This window comes from Anomaloglossus baeobatrachus, chromosome 5 (assembly GCF_048569485.1).
Source record: "Anomaloglossus baeobatrachus isolate aAnoBae1 chromosome 5, aAnoBae1.hap1, whole genome shotgun sequence".
Lineage (NCBI taxonomy): Eukaryota > Metazoa > Chordata > Amphibia > Anura > Aromobatidae > Anomaloglossus > Anomaloglossus baeobatrachus.
In genome coordinates this window covers 570,316,680-570,333,407 of record NC_134357.1, presented here as the reverse complement: position 1 = coordinate 570,333,407, position 16,728 = coordinate 570,316,680, and the positions used below count along the sequence as shown (strand labels likewise).

Below are 16,728 nucleotides of genomic sequence, written 5' to 3'. Positions count from 1 at the left end.
TGCTGGTGGGGGCCCTGCATCAAATTTTGGACCATGCACACACATCAGATGGTGAAGGGTGTACAGGACAGCACAGCCAGTATTCAGATTAGTATATACTATACATGGCTGCAGACATCAGAATGTATATAACAATGTGTACACTGGATGTATTGGGCTATGTGTGCACGTGTGCGCTCTGCACTGCACCTTAAAAGGTGCGCTTCAGAGCGCAGCTGAAAAGCTCCATTCTGAAGCGCATGGTGCCGGCAGAGAACGTGCGCTCTGCATGCTGCCTCTCCCATAGACAGAGCAGGAGCTGCCGGCAAAGCGCACGGAAGAAGTGACATGTCACTTCTTAGAACGCAACGCTTCGGGCAGCAGCTGAAGCGCTGCGCTCTAAGACGCCACGTGCGCACGGCCCCTGCACAATCTCCATAGATTATGCAGGGGACGCAGGACGCATGCAGTTACGCTGCGCTACAAAGCGCAGCGTAACTGCATGAATTACGCACACGTGCGCACATAGCCTTATACTGGGCACAGATATACAATGATTTGCACAGTGGCTGATTCAATACATGCACCAGAACCTCACACGCTGTAATATCTGGGTCCATATACTTTATACTGTATGATGTCCTGGAGCCAGGCTGAGGATCAGACCGTGCAGGATGTTATGTGCTCCTGCCTGCAAGTCTCTATACTCTCACTGTGTTATTGCTGGAGCCATTATTGTGAGGCTGGAGCCGAGGGCTCCCACTGACAGCCGACGAGATCTGTGTCAAAGTTCACCTGAATAGAGCGACTGCACTGCAGACAGCTGCTGTAAACATGCCGGGAGAGCCGGGTCCTTTCACCTCGTCACTGTGGAACATCAGAGACCTCCTGCCTGCCCGACCCTGTGCTGACCTCCTCCTGCACACAGTCTCCTCTCCTGCCGCAGGCACGCTGGGTGAGGTGAGTACAGCAGACTCTGCCGACCACCAAGTACAGTGTGGGCGTGTCTGCTGTACTCGGATGCAGCCGGCCAGCACTTTTGCAAGTTTAAATCAACAGTGCGCGGTCAAAATCAAGAGTCGGTTGGGCAGCCCGAAACACCTGCTGAGTCTCCAGCCTTAGGCCAGCCCGCCCGCAGGACAACTTATGACGCGATGTCGGTCTCTGTAATAGCAGCCTATCTGACAAAGGTATTTCTGGACGGTATCTGCGTCTGCTCTCAACAGTGTAGATCAGGCTGTACCCCCAACTCTGAGCTAAGACGGGCGGGCCGGTCACAGACAGTAGGCGGGCCGGAAGCGGCCCGCGGGCCGCACCTTGCCCAGGTCTGCACTACACGGATCACACAAGCGAAAACAGAGGAAATCTGCACGGTGAGTGTAAAATTCGTACGATCATTGCAAACTGTGTTTACATACATCTGTACTTAGATTTGGCGCCCCGTTGTCTTCCTCTTTTTTTCTTTTCTTTTATTCTGCCATGTTGTATTATGTAAAACAATAAAAATTATTGGTTAAAAAAATCCCTATAGTCACTTTTGTTATATATATATTTTTTTCACCTACCACATTTTTTCTGCATTTATGGTGCATATTGCTATTTTTATGCATTTCAACCAGATAGATATTTTGCCTATAAATAATTTTGGTGAATATGATTATACATTTGTTATTTCGTTTGGCAGGCTTTTACTTTAATTGAGACATTATGATATAGATATCTTCTTAATGTATGCGTATCCAGATCCCACATGGAATACTGTGTACAGTTCTGGGCACTCCCATTCAAGAAAGACATTGATATATTGGAGCAAGTCCAGAGAAGAGCCACCAAAATGGTAGAAGGTCTGCAAACCATGTCATATGAAGAGCGGCTAAAAGAACTAGGGATGTTTAGTTTGAAAAAGAGAAAGCTGAGAGGAGACTTAATAGCGGTCTACAAATATCTGAAAGGTAGACACAGTGCAGAGGGAACTACCCTATTTTCAATAGCACAAGGAAGTACAAGAAGCAATGGGATGAAACTTAAAGGAAGGAGATTCAGATTAGACATTAGCAAAAACTTTCTGACAGGGAGGGCAGTCAGGGAGTGGAACAGGCGACCACGGGAGGTGGTGAGCTCTCCATTAATAGAAATCTTCAAGCAAAAACTGGATGAACTTAGCTGGGATGATTTAGGAAAGCCTGCACTCGCAGGGGGTTGGACACCATGGCCCTTGAGGTCCCTTCCAACCCTACCATTCTATGATTCTGTGAGATAGCATAGACTTCTAGTTTTTATATATATATATATATATATATATATGTATTAATTGGTATAAAAGATGCCCATCTATCTGGTTCCTATATAACATACCTCCCTGGTCATAATAAAGGTGTTTGCTCGCTCAACGGATGTGCTGGGATGATACCCAACATACTTTCCTAATCCTGAAAAAATGTTTTTTGCTACTGATACACTATTCACCCTTTTTTATAGGGAACATTGGTGATCCAGAACAGGTTTCCGCTGGCATTTTGTTATTAGATGCATCAGCTTCGTCTATATGGAACGCATGTGCGTTCCATTCTCCCTTATTGAGATGAGAGGGAATCATATTAGCATGCGTAATTTGCCTGCATGGCTCTCACCTGATTGCGGGTGCCATTTACTGGTACACCCTAAAGAGGAGACCACAAAACAATATTGATTCAATTAAAAAAAATCTTTATTATTCCATTTTAGCAAATAAAAACATCAGGAGGAAGGGAGTACTATTACATGGGATCAGGGGACACAGCAGTACTAAATTGTACTAATATCTATGATACACGACTAATCAGTTTCATATAATACATGACCACCAAAAGATATACCACTATAACAATTACATATTACTTTATGGTAACCCTCGTCTTTGATGTTGGATATCAGGGAAGGCTGTTATCTCTATAAAAATAGACAGATAACTATTTCTGTAGGTTACTATAGTATTCTATTCACTCTATATTTCAAAATATATACATATAACAAAAAATATAAGGTGCAAGTGCTTATATAAATATATTACTATCAATAGATGTTTTGTTACAGATTATACAGTAATTAGATATAGTAAAGATTAAAGTAACCTTTAACTATGACATATCAACAGCATAACCATTCATGTCACTATTGCAAGTTGATTCCCTGATATATAGAATTCTACCTATAGTAATTTATTTACATGGATCAATCAGATGTCAGATGTAACAGCTTTCTAATACCTCATCTAGATAATGACTGATTTCAGTTTGTTAGGCCTGTTTCACATGTCAGTGATTCTGGTACGTATGTGACAGTTTTTATACGTACCAGAATCATGGACATACATAGACACATTACAATCAATGGGTCTGCTCACAGATCAGTAATTTTTCACTGACCGTGTCTCTGTGCGGCATACACGCATGTCCGTGATTGCCACACGGAGATATGTCAGTTTTTATCTGGCATCACTGATGTCCCACGGACCACACTGTGGTGTGATCCGTGAAACACGTACAAGAAAAACAAGTACATTGAAAATAAAATTATTTTTATACTCCCCTCCAGTGCGGTTTATCTCCGACTGCTGCTCTCTGCAGCTTCCAGGCTGGCTAATTACTTTCATGCATATTCATTTATGCACGGCACCACAACTCGGAAGTAGCTGCAGCGGGGGTCAGCGGCGGCCGGAAACACAGCAGAACCAAAGAGTTCAGCACCACGACAGCAGGAGCAGGGGCAGGTGAGTTTATCTCCATGTGCTATCACGGATGATGGATCACGGATAGCACATGGATAACCCATGTGTGCCGTGAATCATGGAATCAGTGAAACAGGTCTGTGTTTTTCACTGACATGTGAAACAGGCCTTAGACATATAGTATAAACCCAGTCACCCCACCATATGAACCCAACGTGGATTAAAGTGATCCCTTAGTGGACCCTAACCCTTGATACAAATAGCTCAAAAATATCTTCAGGTGATCAATCGTATACCTTGATAATTACCACTGTGCTGTTGTCCCTGGTGAACTAATGGACCTAATTGTAAAATTCAGATCAGTGCCAGTCCCCTCTGCTTCCACCCTGGTCGCTGGGAGGCGCTTTGCCTTTGCTGCAAGTGATGCGGAGCAGCGGTCTTGTTTAATTGCTGGGTCTGATTGTGCTTCTTAGGCCAGAGTCACATGTGCAAGTGACTTACATCACATTACCCGGCACGGCCTGCCGCACTCCGGACAGGGGCAGGTCAACTGTATGTATTTCTATGCAGCGGGGATGCTTCTGGCTATATAGCAACAGGCCATGCTGAGTGATGTGATGCATGAGTCACTCGCAAATGTGACTCTGGCCTTAGTCCTAGCTCATTGCTGTGATCCCTGGTTGGGGCTGTCATCTATTTATATTTTAAAAACTCTGACTCTCACTGCCAGTTAGTTTTTCTTTTCTAGCACTATATTGTGCTATCTGCTCCTGCTTTCTTTTTGAATTGCTGCTTCCTGATCATTGCTTGTCTTCTGATTTTGAGCCTTGACTGACCTCCTAGTTCTGACCCAGCTACCTTGACTTCTCTTGCCTCTGGTTCGCTCCTCCAGCCAGCAGTTCTTCTATGGAAGCAATGCAGTACACTTTGCTGTAACACCAGATCCCTGTACAAGGGTTAAAGGGCCAAAGCCGGGATTCCTTTGGAGTTGGTGGTAGTATTTTTGAGCCAACAGACGTGACAGTAAGGATTCATTGTATAAACCCATTGAGTTGGGTAAGAATTTCCTGTGAAGGGCTTGTTGTCATCTGGCAGATCCAGTGCTGTCCAGATAGTATATCAGCTTTTATTTACTGGAACAGTAATTGCTCTGTGAGTTCCAGGTTGCCTTGTGTCTGCACTCACACTGGTATTAACAGAAACATTAACATCACAACTAAAGTTTGCGATAAGTCAATTTATTTAAATAAATGTCCAAAAATAAAAGGTGGGTGCAAATAAATACTACGTCGCTCCTGTAGAGTATTTATTCCCAAGTTCCAGAGAGCTGGAGAGTGCTGTGAGGATAAGAGCCCTCAGACTTGCTAACCCACGTTGTGGGATTGCAATGCTGCCGCTGTGGATACCCCGGCCGGTGGCTATCCCAGCAGTAAAGCAGAGCGGCGCCATTGTCAGAACGGCGTGTGACGTCACACAGGCAGAGTACAGAGACCAAGAAGGCTTGTACTAATCCTTACACGTTTCAAAACCTGGCGGGTTTCTTCTTCAAAGGAAATGTCTGTGTTGCGCTGTACCTGACTCCTTCTTATACCCACACTGAAATCCCACAGCGTGGGTTAGCAGGTCTGACAGCTCTTATCCTCGCAGCACTCTCCAACTCCCAGGACCTTGTGGAATAAATACTCTACAGGAGTGGCCATTACTACCTCGCAAAGTCATCACAATGTAATAAATAACAGGAGATCAAATTCTTTACATCTAATATGTTCCCGTTCCAGTGTTTGTACCTTTTGGAGTGAAATGATGGACCTGTGTGAGATGGTCCGAACGCCAGTCCTAGTTACTCCTTGGGTTTTCTTGATGAGCAGTGGCTACATCATACTGGTATATTGATATGTGAGAATTTATACTAGAATAGATGAATGTACAGGTGCCCCTGAACCTGGCTCAGTGGTGTAAGATGATTAATACATACATTATATATAACATTTATTCTGTTATCTGTTTCTTATGCATGGCCAAATGACTAGATCAATCTGGCCCAAATTAGGCACATCGGTAAAACTGACACTTCGGAAAATTTGAGACTGGATACCAGCCATTTTTGCAAAAAGGTGAACACAAAAGTAAATCTTAAAATTTTGTTAGGACACCATTACAAATACATAAAATATCTGCTCATGTTGGACCAGACATTGATCAGTTTGACCAGTGTGGTCAGAGTATCATCAGTTTTTCTAGTACAGAAAGAAAACAAGTTAAACAAATACAAAATGTTCATATTTTGTCAAAATTTCCATATATTTTCATAAATAAATGTAAATCATTTCAACTAAAATTTACTACTAACATGAAGTATACTGTGACAAAAAAAATCAATCTCAAAATCACAGTAATTTCTGTGTCATTTTTCTGATGTTTAAGAAAATATTAATTTCTTTGTTAAACATTTTCCCATTCTCAATGTGAAAATGGCTTCTCCTCTGTGTGTATTCTTTGATTCAGATCAAGAGTTGATTTACAGGAACAACAATTCCCACATTCTGGACATGAAAATGGATTATACCCTGCATGAGTTCTCAGATGTGCCTCAAAATATAATTTCTTGGAAAAACCTTTCCCACATTCTGAACATGAAAATGGCTTCTCCCCTGTGTGTATTCTCATATGTGCGTTAAGATTTGATTTCTTATTAAAACATTTACCACATTCGGAACATGAATATGGTTTTTCCCCTGTGTGAATTCTCTGATGTACATTAAAACTTGCTTTCTTGTTAAAACATTTCCCACATTCTGAACAAGAGAATGGCTTCTCCCCTGTGTGAATTATCTGATGTGCAACAAGAGCTGTTTTGTAGGTAAAATTTTTCCCACATTCTGGACATGAAAATGGTTTCTCCCCTGTGTGAATTTTATGATGTGTAGTAAGAGTTTCTTTTCTGTTAAAACATTTCCCACATATAGAACAAGAAAAAGGCTTTTCCCCTGTGTGGATTATCTGATGTTTAACAAGTTGTGATTTAATGCTATAAGATCTTCCACATTTTAAACATGAAAATGGCTTCACCCCTGTGTGAATGCTTTTATGTTTAATGAGCTCTCCTCTATTAGTAAAACATTTTCCACATTCGTGACATGAAAATGGCTTCTCCCCTGTGTGAATTCTCTGATGCACAGTAAGATTTGATTTGTTGGTAAAATATTTCCCACATTCTGAACAAAAATATGGCTTCTCGCCTGTGTGAACTTTTTTATGTACAGCAAGACTTTGTTTACTGTTAAAACATTTTCCACATTCTGGACAGGAAAATGGCTTCTCCCCTGTGTGAATTCTTTGATGTGTAGTAAAACTTTCTTTCTTGTTAAAACATTTCCCACATTCTGAACAAGAGAATGGCCTCTCCCCAGTGTGAATTTTTTTATGTGCAACAAGACCTGTTTTGTAGGTAAAATTTTTCCCACATTCTGGACATGAAAATGGTTTCTCTCCTGTGTGAATTTTATGATGTGCTGTAAGTGTTCCTTTCCTGTTAAAACATTTTCCACAAAATGAACAAGAAAAAGGCTTCTCCCCCGTGTGGATTGACTGATGTTTAATAAGTTGTGATTTAATGCTAAAAGATTTTCCACATTCTGAGCATGAAAATGGTTTCTCCCCTGTGTGAGTGCTTTTATGTTTAACAAGATCTCCTTTGTTATTAAAACATTTCTCACATTCCGAACATGAAAATGGCTTCTCCCCTGTGTGAATTCTATGATGTACAGTGAGACTCGATTTATGGTTAAAACATTTTCCACATTCTAAACATGAAAATGGTTTTTCTCCTGAATGAGAGTTTAGATGTTCAGCATCCCGTTTGTTAGTTTCATTCTGCTTAACAGTCTGTAATAAATCAGAAGATAGGTCCTGTTGATAAGGAAAAGATGATAGATTTTTGTTGTGAATGTATGATGGTATATCCGAAATTATATCATAATCTTCATATATATATGGTGTGATATCATTATCAGCTGCTTCAATATTCGTAAATGTCAGATATCCCTCACAGTCATCTGCCAAGAATAAAAATATATATAATTTTTTTAGTAGTGCTGCATTTTGAAACCAATTAATTTTAATACAAATTACTAGCGGAGGACGACAGTGGTACAAACTGCAGACATCAATGCATGGACTAGGAGATGATATTAACCCCTTAACGACCGCCAATACTTCTTTTTAATTTTCACAGTGGCCGTTAGGGGGTTTTTATCTTCAGCATCGTGAAAAATCGACACTTAGAATTACGTTTAAAGTACCCCCAGCAGGAGAAAATCCCTCAAGTGACAGCTGTGTATGACGTGACACCTAACACCCTTTGGCATCGGGCCCAAGCAGTTTTTGAAATGATTGGAGCCAATTAATCCCTCGGATGACACTGTTAATTGCAACAGCAGCATTTAAATGGTTACAAAGGGGGGGGTTAAAATGCCCTGTTTAACACTATCACTCCCTGCACAGCGATTGTAGTCGCAGGTGATTATAGTTGCTATATAAATGTACTGACAGTTGTTCTTACACTGTACTGACGGTTCTGGCTCAGTATTCATGTACTGATGGTGGTTTTGATACTGCATTCATGTACTAAAGGTGGATCTCATGCTGCACTCATGTACTGACTGTAGTTCTGGTGCCACACTAGTACTTAAGGTGGTTCTGGTGCCACACTCATATACTGATGGCATTTCTGGCACTTATGAAATGATGGTTCTGCTGTTCTACACATATACCAATCTATAAAGTGCTTCATGGATATGTTAAAATATAATCTTAAATCTCTACGTTTTGAGTATTTATCTGAGGCGGATTTGGTGAGTTTCTAATCCAAAAATTCAGTCTAAATTGGTATATGTTCACACTGATTTTTTTTTAAGAACAGAAACTCACCACATCCTCTTAAAATAGTTAAAACATGATTCTGCTGATGTATTGTACTGATGGTGGTTTTCGTGATATGCTAATGCTGGTACACCTTTACATTTTTTACAGCTCTTTGGATTGGTTCAGTTTGGCAGTGTGGCCCTTGGACCAACAAATGATGTGCACCTCTGGTCAACAAACTATGGTGGATCAAGTTTCATGTAATAACTCTGTTGGAGCATGAAGTCGCAAACAAATTCAACCTTAGGAAGTATCCCTTATTACTGAGCTATTTCCGAACTCAAGATAAACACACCTGATTGATTTTCTAGAGTTTGCAAGTAGATTAACAAAGCCACAGATCAGGATGGGCACACAGAACCAGGACTTTGGCATAGTCAGCTGGAGTGCACATGGTGGATTATAGGACCAGGAGGACAGACCAGAGGCACCTGACTGGACTGAGAGGACGCAAAAGTCCCAGAAGAATTGGAAGATGAGTTTACAATCTGAACAGTCAAATAACAGTTTGTTATGTTTACTACAATCGATGGATTAATCCAAAAACTCAATACCAGATGGGTTACTGAACAGGACTGAGGGTAAGCAGGAATCACAGCATACAACATTTAAGGTCACATTGTTGCCGTTTGGGGAGTATTGTGAGGCTGTTTTTGCCCCCTCCCCTATTGGAACAGTATTTATCTTTCTGCAACAGTGGTTATTAACCAGTGAATCTGGTGATTTTACACTGTAGGGTATGCGACTGTTAATTTTGGTGTACACATAGTGTGGCAATTACTTTTTTCTAGCCACCTTGTCTATCCTTATGTACGGTAGGGGAATCTCTTACTGTCAAATTGTCCGTGTTGTGATAGTGAGAGCTATACACTATACTTGCTCGCTTATTGATTCTAGGTTGGTTTTACAACCTTGTTGTGTGGTAACTTCTTTAACGAATTATTATTAAAAGTTATATTTTAATTGTCACCACATTATTATTTACACCATTGCTTGGCTGTTTGTTTATGATCTGGTACAGCATTGACACTTCTTTCATCGAGGACGCAGAAGTCCCAGAAGAATTGGAAGATGACTTTACAATCTGAACAGTCAAATAACAGTTTGTTATGCTTACTACTATCGATGGAATAATCCAAAAACTCAATACCAGATGGGTTACTGAACAGGACTGAGGGTAAGCAGGAATCACAGCATTGCAGGATGACTGCACAATGTGAAATAATGGTAGAGTACGCCGCACAACAGAACTCTGAAGGCTCAGTACTAAAACCAGGTGCCTGCCTGCAGAAAACATATATGTGCAAAAATCGTGCAAGACAGAGCACACGCTAACGGAGTATGCTCCATTATAGTCAATGGCCCTGTCGGCGCATGCATCCGAAACACGCTTTGCGGGGTGGGGGAGGGGTGGTCCAGACGGATGCCCCGATGGGACCACTGATAAGTAAAAACGCAGTGTGAAAGGGGCCTAAGGGAGTTGATGTCACAGAGATGCATCGGGCAACTTGTAAAACCAAATGTGGAACACAGAAAAGGGTGAAAGCCATAGGGAAGGTAGAAGAGCCTGGGCAGGACAGATGAATAAAACAGTTAACTTCAATGATTAGATCTAGCAGTGGGAAACAGTGAGGACTGGATATTTATCAACAGCTCATTGATGCCACTGCCTGCCTTTACATTATGATCCAAATTGTACTGATGAAGCCACCAGTGCTAAAGCCCCTACACCCCCAGACATCTCCTGCCAGTCTATTATATATTACACTGTACTGCTGCTAATGCTCCTAAACAGCCAGAAATCTTTTGCCTGTCTATTAGATTCCATACTAGGCTATACCTGAGAAAGAATCCTGACCTGTACGGGGCAAATCTAAATAAAACGCCCAACAATGGATCATTTTTGGACAGTTAAAAAGAGCCATTGCTTCTTCATGGCCATTGCTTCTTCACGGCCCATTCTTTACCTAGAAAAGATGCCTAACAACTGCCTCCTAATTTTTCACCACTAAAATTATGTATTTTATTCTGCTTCTTTAAGGCAAGAAAATAACCTTAGACTGGGGAAAAAAACATGTAAAATTCTCACAAGAAGTAGCTGCAAAGCAGTAAAGATCATTGTGGAAGCAGTGGTTGTCACATATATCGCTCTGGTCCTGCTACAGGTTTCGGATAATAGAGATTGATGGTATGCCCCGATACCTGTAGTATGTCCAGAGCTCTGTATGTGACAAATGCTGCTCACATGATGATCTTCACTGCTCCACGCTCTCCATACTGCATCTTTTCTCTTTTGGTAGAAGGGGCAATTTGCATATTGGGCACCCTAAAATTCAGTAGCCCATATCTTTGCAATACAGTAGAGACAGCAAAACTGGTAATCAGCCCCTTTATAGTGATATATAGTTTAAAAAATATTATGAAGGTCCTCTTTAATTGCCTGCAGATCAGTGGCTGTCCAGGTCTTGAGATTTTCACCAACTGCTTAAGAGTACTGAGAAGCGTGTAGCTTGTGAGACAGGGGCACAAAACAGAATACGGGTTCAATAGAGGCCTACAAAATCAAACACAAAATTGTACTATCCAGTGAATAAGTACTGTAAATACACTGACAAGCAAAAGGGTAACAATGTTTTGAACTTTTGACTTTCAAGCTCCGTTTCTTACCATCCACTGCTGCTTTGAATGTGAGACAACCTTAATGTCACTGCACTGTTATTGTTTTGCTCCTGGTGTTTGAAAAATCTTTTTCTTCCTGTATACTACAAATTACAACCTGCTCTCACATTTCCTAATAGCTCAGTGTGCTATTAGGTTGATTCCCGGTGAAAGGTCACGGTTTTTAATTGAGGAGACGACATGAAGAAAATTTCCCAAGAAAATAGAAACACCATTATCCGGCTCATCGATAGCTGGCTTTCGGCCAAGAAAATTAGCAAACTGCACGGTGTGATTGCCATTACAGTTGGAAGAATATGAAATTAAGTCCTTCCATCCATTCAAAAGCCAAGAGGAGACGTCCAGGCAAAATATCAGACTGAACAAGTCGGCTCATCACAAGGTCTATCAATTCTGGAGTGACAAACATGGCAGTGGAGGCGGCTCGTATGCTTCATAATATTGAGATCCCAGATGTCTGTGCAAGCACCGAGTGACGCACGTTGCACAAGTCTGGAATGGTGGCCCATAAAAAGGTGGAGAAGCATCAACGTCAATATTATCATAAGAAGCATCAACTGCAATATCATCAAAATATCGGCTCAAGTTTGCAAAAAAAGTACAAAAAGTGGACAGTAGAAGATTGGAAATGGGTGATTTGGAGCGATGAGAGGCTCTGATGGGTGAAAATGGGTCATAAAGAAACAAGAAAAAAAGGGGCTAACGGATTGAGAAATGGAAGGAACTGTCAAGTTCAGTGGAGGAAGCCTGATATGGGGATGTTTCACAGCCAAAGGCGTTGGATACTTTGACCAGAATCGATCATGGCCTAAATACTTAGCTATATGTCAGTATCCTACAAAACGAGTTACTTCGCACATTAGAGTACTATGGATATGAAAAGGACGACATGGTGTCCATTAGGGCAACGACCTGAAGCTTACACTGACTTCGACAAAGAATTGCCTCAATGACAATGAAGTACAGGTGCTGGCTTGTCTCAACAGACCCAATCCAACACTTTTGGGTACAGTTGAAGAAAAAGCTGTATACATACCCAAGTGAGTCGACCAGTATAAATCAACATTGGGAACAAGAAGAAGAGACCGGAAATTAAATTTTGGTCGAGACACATGCTTGAATCTGATCGAAATCATGCCCAGAAGGATTCAGGCAGTGTTGAATGCCAAAGGTGGATTTACAAAATACTAACAAAAGAATAAAAAATTAAACTTAGATTTCTAGGAGCAAAATGGTAACACAAGAATCTGCATAACTAATCATATACTAAATATTTGCAAGTCAAATTTATGTATGAGATAGCCAAGATTATTGCTTATAAAATGAAGGTCGTCTCATGCTCAAAGCTGAAGTGGATTGTGAGATATGGAGCCTGAAAGTCAAAAGTACAAAACATTGTTACCCTTTTGCTCATCGGTGTATAGAGGCCACTGCTCACCTGCGCTGTCATCTGTAGGAATCTCCTCTTTACTCTGCTCTTCGGTCCTCATATATGTCTCTGTAATATTAATATGGGTCAGATCTTCCCCCTGAAACAAATATTGTAAAAGTCACAGCCAGATGGAGAAGTCACATCTATGATCAGCTCTAATCCTGCCATCTCCACCACTCTCATTACACAAGTATAAAACATATAATACTGGAGGATAAAACAAGACTGAGCACAAGACCTTCACAGCCGTCTACACATCATAGGGAGATTTCATGGCACCTTCTCTCCATCTACCTGATGATCCTGAGGAACATTGGGATCTTCTTGTTCACAGTCCTGTGGGAGAAGAGGACCGGGATGTCTCTCTGGTGTTGTCCTCTTACTGGATAGACCTGGAGGAGACACATACAGGGACTGAATTAATTCCTTACATACAAATAATTATAGGCCGTGTGTATTTAGTCCTGTCTATTACCTGGTGATGTGAGGGGCTGGGGATCCTCCATCATGACGTCCGTGTACAGATCTTTGTGTCCTTCTAAATACTCCCACTCCTCCATGGAGAAATAGACGGTGACGTCCTGACACCTTATAGGAACCTGACACATACAATGATACCGTCACCCCCTGATCCCTTCATAGCGTTACTGTATAATGTCCCAGCATTGCCAGCAGTGTCACCTCTCCAGTCAGCAGCTCAATCATCTTGTAGGTGAGTTCTAGGATCTTCTGGTCATTGATGTCCTCATGTATCGGGGGGTGAGGTGGAGGCCCCATGATTGGGCTCAGGGGTCTTCCCCATCCCTCAGACACAGGGGCCTGACAGCGCTCACTAGAGGTCTTCTTCGCTACTGTGTAATCCTGGTTATGGAGAGACACAGTAATAAATCTCACTACAGACATTTCCAGAGTCCTCACCTCTCCAGTTCTGTCCATCTGTTATTCCCATAGATAAGAATGATGTAATGTGACGTCATCAGAATCTCTCACCTCTCCAGTAAGCCGGAAGAGGATCTCTAGGGTGAGGTGTAATATCCTCTCCGCCATCTTGTCCCTGTCCATATCCATCCTTCACGGGGCAGTCGGGAGAATTCTCTTATATAGAAGATCTCCACTGAGAGGATCCGATATTGTACGGACCTGAATAGGGAGAAGATGACGATGTAACATCATAAAAAATCAGGTGCAATAGTATAATTACTGGAGACTTTATATCCGATCACTGGCTGTAGAAATTATGTTAACAAGTAATGGACGTGACTATTTTAGAAATATTCACCGGTTTCTTTTTAAATGTTTGCCGTTGTGCACAGGTTTGAGGTTTCCAGACCTTTTCTTCTGATTCCTAAAACGGCAATTTCTTTAAATAGTCACAAAATTACTGTATAAAATATAATAATGGGATGCATTAAAAGAAGCATACAGGGGGGTGGAGTTTGGCAGCAGCCAGGGCAGGAAGCACATTGCTGAGCTCTTGCCAGTAACAGATACTTTATTGTTTTTTTTCTGGGGCTAGTTTGCCTGTTGGTAACTATAACCCTCAAATTCTGTGTGGGGCACCTCTCAGCTATCTGTGGAGGGGTTTTTGTACCCCCTCTATGCTCTTTATCAATGCGGCCTACTTGCACCATCTGAAGCCGGGGCCTTTCCTGTGCCTGCATCCAAAGCTGTGCTCCTGTAACGCCCCTGAGACCCTCAGGGCACTACAGGGAACTGCATCCTCTTGGGCATGCACGACCTGCCACCTGGGACCTGGAGTACCAGTGCCAATTCCACAAAAACACAATCTAAATCCTAGTTCTCCTCTCCATACTGGGCATAGAAGGTTAACCACATAAGGGATGGTCGCCATGGGAACGAGTCTCTGGGTATAGCCATCCTGGTGGGAGGGGTCAGCAGTCAGTCAGAGAGTAGTCAGAGAGTCGGGAGCACACAGAAGAGGTGTGCGTACGTGTGACGACGGAGCACAGGAGACAGGTCGCCAGGACGGCTACCGAGATACCGCTGGGACCGGAGCACACACGGGGCACAGGGCCTTAGGTCAAGTGCAAGTTTTGAACTGTTTGGCAAATACCTGCCTGATGAGGACACCTTCATGGACTTCACCAAACCAAATAATCCGGGGCATCAGCAGTAAACTAAGATTAGGGTTCAGATACTTACCTCCCCGCAGGGTCCGCACTGCCTGCCGTACAGAGAAGGAGACTGTACCCCAAAAGGGACAGTCGTGGTCCCCAAACACTCCATGCTACGGGGACTCAATCTACAGAGAGTTCCGGGGACAGAGCAACCTGGGTCACTACATCGGCACTGGTCCTTCAAGGGATCTGAAGCAGCAACCCCTGGGTCCACAGTGAGTAGAGACTGTTAAAGACAACCTGGTGTGGTCTCCATTATTGCCCCACTACATCTCCCAATCACAGCCCTACCTGTGGAGGGTCTACCATCACAGCTGCCACTACCATCAGCTCTGGGAATACTCACATACAGCAGCAGCGGTTCTCCATCCCTAACCGCAACCCGCAGGTGGCGTCACATGACAAAAACTCTTGGCTCCCTTGTGAATACCCCCCATTAACAAAAAGGGGCCCAGGGCCCAGGGCACGGGACCGTGCAACGGCCACCAGAGTGACATTCCCATTTGTTATTGCCCGGGACCGAGTACCCCCTTCTCTGGGTGCTACACTCCACCTCTGCCTGCTGGGTTGCTGCTAGACATCAGAGCTCCATCTGACTCCTGCTCCAGGGGGTAAGCTTTCTTTGGGGGCTGCCTCTGTTTTGTGTGGACCCCCTCTTTCTTCTATTCACAGCCGTAACTGGACTCTGGCTTGCCATATTCTTATATTGAACATAGCACTCTGCAGTCCTCTAATGACTTTGCTTTGAATGCTGTTTGCTAGCACCTAACCTGCTATTAATGTGAACTTTTCATTTGTGCTACCTCCGGAAGTCAACGCTAGGAAGTCATTACTGCTTTTTATAGTGGCACCTAAACGTACTTGCTTGGATATATAACGGATAAATCCCCACTCGATCTGGGCTCGCCCTAAGTATTGCTGTTCACTTCAGCGCAATTTGGGACATTTCTCTACTGATCTGTTGCCTGGACTTTACCTCTACTGTCAACTCCGTCTCTCATATATTTTGTATTCTATATCAAATTTCACTCGGCCGTTCCTGATGCCTCAACTCTCTATCCTGGCTATGTAGGCCTTCCTCACTGAGTCCCGGCCGTGGTAACTCCCTTTATACGTGCATACCTGGTGATTATATAATTGTACGGCTGCTGTTCTTTACCTTCATGGATAAATACCGGAACCCTGCCAGCTCCAAACCTATCAAAACTGGGGCTCAAGTTTCCATTTCTCCTCCTAAAGCAACAGACTCTAACATGGTCATGTCAGAGGCATCTCTGCAATCCATTGCCACTTCTATTACGACGATGCTCATGCTGGCGATTGATACTAGACTTCAGACATTTCAATCTTCCTTAGAGCTAATCCCGTCTCAACTGACCGACCACACCAATAAAATTTCGTCTGCTGACCTGCGGACCTCTTACTTGGAGGACACACTGCAGTCCTTTTCTGCTCAATTGGAGGATAATTCCCAAAAGGTGGAGCAGCTTCTTGGAAAAATCGATGACTTGTAAAATCGAAGTCGTCGCAATAATCTTCGGATCATTGGCGTCCCTGAGACGGTGAAGGACCTTCATTACCTCATCTCTTCTTGGCTACCGCAGGCACTCAATCTACCTGGGCCTCCTGGTTCCATGTTAGTGTAAAGCACTCATAGAGTTGGGCCCAAACGTTCCGGATCAGCAGCTCGCCCACCTCCTGTTTATCTTTAAGCTGCTCAACTACCAGGACAAAATGCAGTTGCTCTAGGTGTTCCATGCTGTATCCTCACTACAGTACGAAGGTCATTCTCTGCTCCTGTTCCAGGAATTCTTTGCTTCAGTGGCAACCAAGCGGCGTGCATTTTCATCTGTCTGCAAGCTGCTACATGA

The 16,728-nt window shown here is 42.8% G+C and overlaps 1 protein-coding gene across 1 annotated transcript; it reads right to left on the bottom strand.

Moving 5' to 3' along the window:
- Positions 1–11,093: 11,093 nt before the first annotated feature.
- Positions 11,094–13,853, bottom strand: LOC142310587 (oocyte zinc finger protein XlCOF29-like). The gene is made up of 3 exons (XM_075348107.1): positions 13,710–13,853; positions 13,401–13,580; positions 11,094–11,162 (listed from the first exon to the last, which is right to left on the bottom strand). The coding sequence occupies exons 1-3, from the start codon at positions 13,785–13,787 to the stop codon at positions 11,094–11,096; spliced, it is 327 nt and encodes a 108-aa protein (XP_075204222.1). The 5' UTR covers positions 13,788–13,853.
- Between the last annotated feature and the right edge of the window lie 2,875 nt (positions 13,854–16,728).